Source organism: Corvus brachyrhynchos, unplaced genomic scaffold (assembly GCF_000691975.1).
Source record: "Corvus brachyrhynchos isolate BGI_N302 unplaced genomic scaffold, ASM69197v1 scaffold334, whole genome shotgun sequence".
NCBI classification, from domain to species: domain Eukaryota; kingdom Metazoa; phylum Chordata; class Aves; order Passeriformes; family Corvidae; genus Corvus; species Corvus brachyrhynchos.
The window spans coordinates 52,222-58,523 of NW_008238316.1; the positions used below are offsets into that span (position 1 = coordinate 52,222).

At 44.8% G+C, this 6,302-nt stretch overlaps 1 protein-coding gene across 7 annotated transcripts in view; it reads right to left on the reverse strand.

Moving 5' to 3' along the window:
- The window catches only part of UBE2D1 (ubiquitin conjugating enzyme E2 D1), a 25,140-nt gene that overhangs the window by 4,825 nt on the left and 14,013 nt on the right, over positions 1-6,302 (reverse strand). For 3 of the 7 annotated variants that reach the window (XM_017733755.1, XM_017733754.1, XM_008633273.2), the window contains 3 exons: positions 1,725-1,842; positions 1,261-1,338; positions 912-1,017 (listed from right to left, as the gene is read on the reverse strand). In XM_017733755.1, coding sequence (XP_017589244.1) covers positions 912-1,017; positions 1,261-1,338; positions 1,725-1,775 — 235 coding nt within the window. In that variant the 5' untranslated portion in view covers positions 1,776-1,842. Of the gene's footprint in view, positions 1-911; positions 1,018-1,260; positions 1,339-1,724; positions 1,843-5,843; positions 5,973-6,302 lie in introns of all 7 variants that reach the window. The other 4 variants (XM_017733751.1, XM_017733752.1, XM_017733753.1 and 1 more) reach the window with 2 other exon arrangements.

Genomic DNA, 6,302 nt, shown 5'->3' on the forward strand with positions numbered 1-6,302 from the left:
GCCGCGGGGGAATCATCGCATCTGCCCTGCTGACCGGGAGCTGCCAGCGCCCCTGCCGGCTGAGAGCGGAACTGCACCCGAGGGGAAAGGGCCTGACAGACGAGAGAGGCTGGGACTGGGTTTGTGGTTCTGTTTGCTGTTACTGCCATAGTTGTGTTGTTTGTTTGACTTGTTATACACATATAGATATATAATAGTAAAGAACTGTTATTCCTATTTCCCACATCTTTGCCTAAAAGCCCACTTGATTTCAAAATTATAATAATTCGGAGGGAAAGGGGGTCGCCTCTGCCGTTCCAAGGGAGGCTCCTGCCTTCCTTAGCAGACATCTGTCTTTCAAACTGAGACAGTGCTCAAATTTTGAGAAAGTTTAACTACAGGATGAGAATATTTTAATAAATCTTTTACTGATGACTGTGAAAAGAGCTACATTCTAAAATATTCATCTTACAAAAGAATGCAAACCACCAGAACAAATTATCTCATTTTAAAATAAAGTGAAATTAAGACCTTAGTCCACACAAGGATGCTCAGGCAAAACCCAAAGAGTCATCAACAGGCAATCATGTAAGCTCACACAACATTAGTATCAGGATTTCACTTTTACTTCCAAGTTGTGATTTTGATGCCCCTGAAAGCTATCGCATTTCAGGCTAATTGGACATTTATTATCTTACCCAACTTGGTTTAGAACATTTCTTTGCTGTGCATGCATCTTTCTGTAATGTGACACTCCCAATAAACTGCACAAGATCTTGGATCATAACAAGAATTCCAATGGAATTTGCTTCTTCTGAAACATGCAGGATAAATGAGTTCCCACTGCTACCTTTAAGATAGTGCAATACACAAAAAAGTGCCATGGCAGTGTATGCAACTTCATAAATGCATTATCAAATCAGTGAGTTTACCTTTAGAAACAGTCAGAGCTGGTGACCATTGTGATCTCAAGATATCAAGACAAATACTCCCATTACTGTTTATGTTTGGGTGATATATTTTTGTGGTAAAAGCAATCTGTAATAAAAAAATAAATAGTAACCAAGTAACATCAGATTAGGGTTATTACATTTGTAATCCTTAACATTATCCCTTCCTTTACAGTCATGCCAGATCTGCCAACACAATTTTTTTACAGTCTTATCTGCATCCATGATGAATATGTATACTATTGCTCACCTTTCTGGTTTAACTTCCAAAATTAAGCCTCATAATAAACTTTGACCAAAACACTTTCTTTCCTTAAAAGAAAAGACTTACCTTTGGTGGTTTGAAAGGATAGTCTGTTGGAAAGTGTACTGTGAGAAAAAATACTCCCCCTTGATAAGCACTATCAGGCTGAGGAAAAAACAAAACAAATAAACCACGTTAATATATTTCAGCTGTTTTGGCGCTTCCCTTCCAAATGTAGATAACCTCCTAGAGGAAATCGATTTTTTCGTCAGCACACAGCCCACTATGGGCCATAAACTGGGAAGGCACAGAGGGAACTGAACCCTCCCACTGGCCTGCAGAGCTACAGTAGAGCCAACTGTGGCTACTACTGCAGCAGCACAACACAGTTACCGAGCACTGCCCTTCTGGGGAGAAAAAGAGAGGGAGATCAGTAGCTTCACTGCAATGAGGAGAATACGAAAACCAGAGCAGGTCCTCCAAATCTTGTCTCCGTGCAAGACCACAGCTGCTCTGATCTTCCTCCATCCTTAAGCTACAAACATACTTACCTTAAGAAGTGGTTTCTCTTTGCAGATGCAAAGAGTGCCATTTTCCAGCATAATTCAGTTCATCATGATGATATCAGGGAGTTTTAAAACATACAACATCTTTGTGACCTGTACAAATCTGTGAACATGCATTTTGTTAGAAAACATGTGCACAGGTTTACATCCAGGTTGCACAGAGTTAATAGAAATAATTTTGTTGTATTCATCTGTTGAAGAACTTTCATTTTTATTAACTAAAAAAGTGAGCTGGAAAGTCTTAATGCTAAGTGATAAAGAGCAGTTCTGCCATTTCTGGTTAAGGGAAAGAAGAAAACTGCTCTCATTACATGGTTTACAACAACAATGTAGGAACTCAATCTCAGCAAAGCCGAAGATCAAGGTTTTGGGTTTCCTTATGGAAGGAAAGGCAGACTGTTTTTAAGTAAAACCTTTACCTCGGAAATTAACAGTTTTAGAAATGACTATGTGACTGTAAAAGGCAAAGTTACAAATGGTTCGCTAAGCCATGTCGCCATACAGGCTCAAAGTGCAGAGAAGACTGCATAGTAAGGCAGGTTATATTACCATCATGCTAAGTCAGCATTAGGTGACCTCAGAAGATTGCCACTCTACTTCCAATTAGGTTTGAAAGGACCTCTTGCTTGCATACTAAATGGGTTTTTCAAAGTTAAACTAAGCTGAAGATGAGACAAGTTCAGTGTCAAAAAGAAGGCAAAGTGAAGTCACTCTACGTTTTATGAGAAAGGTATATAAAACAAGTTGATGATACTCATAGACAGAAGAGGTTACCCTACTTCTGCACATAGGAAGTGAATTCTGAAGGTAAGCTTTAGTCCTGTGCTTCCCTTGGGCCATCAGGAAACATACAGAATGTGCACCCCTAATTTCTTTTGTTATCAAGATAAAGGATTAATATCTGAAATCTTCTGTTCCTGTATCTCTGCAGATATGGCTGAGAAAGGCTGGCAAGAAGATGCTCATTCTTATCCTTAACTAGAGACATCCGAGGAACTTAAAGCAAAGAACAGAATATTTTCCACTGTAGAATATCAAAGATGAACTGCAAGCTGGAGAAGAAAATGGAATTTAAGCCAAAATTTATGTGCTAGTATTTCCTTTACTCATGTCATCAGAGTCATTCAGGATGGAGACATTATTGGTGGCAACCAGCACATAAGCTTTTGTTAACTCTTCGTCGCTGCTTTGCCATTCACCCTTTGGCAGTGCAAGAGGGCAAGAGTCAGAAGGCCTTGGTATGTGAAACACAGTTGTTCAAGAAAAAGGTCAAAAGCATTAGTATACTACAGAAAAACAGTTGCTGCTGGGCCATGGACAAGTTGGACAACAGACTTAGTTGTTGTGACTGATCTTTCACTACTTCAGAACAACTGTGCTGAAAATGGAGAACTAGTATCAAAGCAGACACATTTCCACTTTTCTCCACGATTTAATGCTGCATCTTAATGGATTAAGTATTATCTCAAAATTTCACCTCACATAGTGACTCAGCTCACTGTCTGAACTAGAGATTCTTCTTTCCAAATTATTAGATCTGAAAGGAAAACACTAGGAATACAAACTCCTTACCAGGTTATTAAGAAGCAGACCTTCCCTCAGATCATGTTGTTCTTTATTATTTTCTTTGCTAAAATTCTTCTCAGTTTTCCTTTAAAACCTTCTGCTGTTAAGCTTTTTTGTCATTTCTTACGTCATTACCTTGACAGGAGTTGTAATTTCCTCAACTCAAGGAAAGCACTTCTCTCACACAAAATCCAGCAAAAGCACCCCACTGCCAGCCTGCAGTTCGCAAAAGCCACATGCTTTTGCCAGAGCCACATCACGGCTATCGAATAAAATAAGCTCCATCTAAAAGCCCAAAAATTACCCTCTGCAACTCTGCTCTTGTTTACATTTACCAACTTTAATATTAGATTTCACCCACTCTTCCTCCTTTCAGATGGATGAATCTTCCAGAATTGATCTGACCATCTATGAAAAGCAAGCTCTTTACTGTGTAGCCCCCATCACCAACTCAAACACCACAGTTGACTAGTTAAGCACCTCTAACTTCATGAAGAAGATGGATTTTTGAAGAGTTACAGAAAGCAACTGGTACCAGATTACTAAGAACAGTATCACCCTGAAGTTTCAAGCTATACACAGCACAGCTGAATGTGGCTGCTGCGTTTACAGGAACTCAAACAAATCCTTCCATACCAAAAAGAGAAGCAAGGTGTAGAGGGATTCCTTGTGGAACAGGGGCATATGATAGCCCAGGAAAGTTTGGGCACCCCAGGGCTGCTGCAGAAGCACCCCTGAAGGGCCCTCAGGCTGCAGATAGGCCAGAAAGACACCTGGCTGCAGGCAGCCTTGAACGGCCTTGGGAAAAGTTACATGCTGGTCGGCTCCGTCGCAGCTTAAGAGGCTGTCCCGCGGGAAGAGGGTGTGAAGCTTTGTAAAGTAGATATAAGTGAGTGTAAGTAAACAATAAAGGAAGAACGATGCTCAAATCATATTGGTGTTCGTATCGTGACTTCGCGTAGCGTGACTTCGCCCGGCTCCCCTGCGCTCGGAACCCCCCCCCCCCCCGCTAAACCTGGCGCCCGGAGAAGGGACTCGAGTGCTTTTTGCGCTTAATGCAGGTTCGCTTAAATGTGGTAAGACTCTGAATCATCGTATTGGTGGTGGAGCCTGGGGAACCAGAGCGGGTGGTCTCGAAGCCGAGTAAAGCCGGAGGCCGTAGCTCGTGTGCCTGCAGGTAAGAAGCCATGGAGTACGAGGCAGGAACTCGTCTCCTAGCCAATATTCTCTCTAAGAAAGGTGAGACTATAAAGGATCGAGATCTTAATGCCCTCCTTACGTGGGCCCAGGAACATGGTTTATTGAGATACACTTCGCTTTTGTTTTCAACCAAAGTGTGGTGGGAAGTTGGGAATGAACGGTGGCTGTCCACGATTGAGGGTGGAAAACAAGGGAAAGAAGCTAAAGCTCTCGGATTAACTTGGAGAGCAGTGACTAACACTCTCGCAGAGATGAAAGCAGAGAGGACAGTGGTCATGGCCGCCATAGAAGCTTTAGGGAGTTGCAGCTCCAGGAGTGGCGGCTCCAGGAAGGGAACAGATGGGGGCCTTACGAAGCCGCGGCCGGAGACCAGGGCGGAGTGCAGGGTTGCACAATTCTTTGGACTGACCGCGGGTAGACCGATTAAGGGAACAGCAGCATCTGTGCGTTCCCTGTGGGAGTTGCTGGATGCGGCGGGGAAATAAGTTACCCCTCCGAAGTCTGAGGGAGAAATGGCTGCAAAGATGGAAGTGCCGGTGCCCGACTCAGGGAGCAGGGCGCAGGAGAGCAGAGAAGAAATGAGCGATCCTAGCTCCCGGCCGAAAGTGGCGGCGCGCCCCCCCATCCCCCCGCCGGACAGCGGATCAATGTCTGATGATGAAGCAGCCTCTGCGACTTCGTCACCCGCAGAAACAGCACCAGCCAGGGGTCAGTCCCAAGAGGAGGAGAACCACAGAGAGATGATGCAAGAAGTAGTCAAAAAGCTTGCTGAATTGTCTACACGGCAGGACACGTTAGAGTCCAAGGCTTGCAAAATTACACCTTCAGCACCATGGCATCCCGTGGACCTACCGGTCAAGATAGCCACCAGAACTCCTACATTCCCGTTGGGAGGACCGGGCACAGTACCTACGGCCCCTCCCTTTCCTGCGAGGGGAGGTGCAGCCATTGCCTCCATCAGCCCTGACGGGGAGGACTGACCCATTGCGAAGGAGATGGAATGGAGTTATTCGTGATGCAATCATTGAGGGTGACTGGAATGTTGTGGATGCCCTTGCCTGTCCTGTACAGATACAAGGGGACACTGCAAAGTGGGAACCCCATGACTGGAAGCTCTTGCAGCAAGCCAAGCAAACGGTCACCACGCATGGCTTGCAGTCCGAAGCTCCACGAAGCATTCTGCAGTTTATCTTTACAGCAGATGTCCTGTGTCCTAATGATTGCATCAGCATTGCACAATTGTTGTTAACCCCTTCACAGTTCCTGCTCAGGAGCGGATGTGGAAGCAGCTAGCACAAGAAGAAGCTAGTAAACACCAAGGTGACACACAAGACTCACTGTATGCGATCCAAGCTGACATGCTAACAGGGAGCAGGGCTTATGGAGCGACGGTGATGCAGCTGACCATGCCCACCATCATTCATCAGTTGTCACAGACTCTTGCCCACAAAGCCTTGTTGTCAGTACCTGAAAAGAAGAAGTCTCCCTCATATGCAGCAGTCCGACAGGGGCTTTCAGAGCCATATAGTCAGTTCATCGACCGTCTGTCAGCAGCCTTGAAGGATGCAACTGACCTCTCTGAAGAGCTCCAAGAGCAAATAATGTTCCAGACCCTTGCCTTTGAAAATGCTAATAGGCAAACTAAGACAATTCTTGCCATGCTGCCCCAGGGAGCAGCAGGTGCTACCTGTGCGGAGCAGTCATCTCAAACAGCTGCATTTACCGCAACGCTGCAGAATGTCCTGCAACAACAGGGACAAGTCATCGCCGCAGCGCTGACCAGAGGGGTGCGCAGAA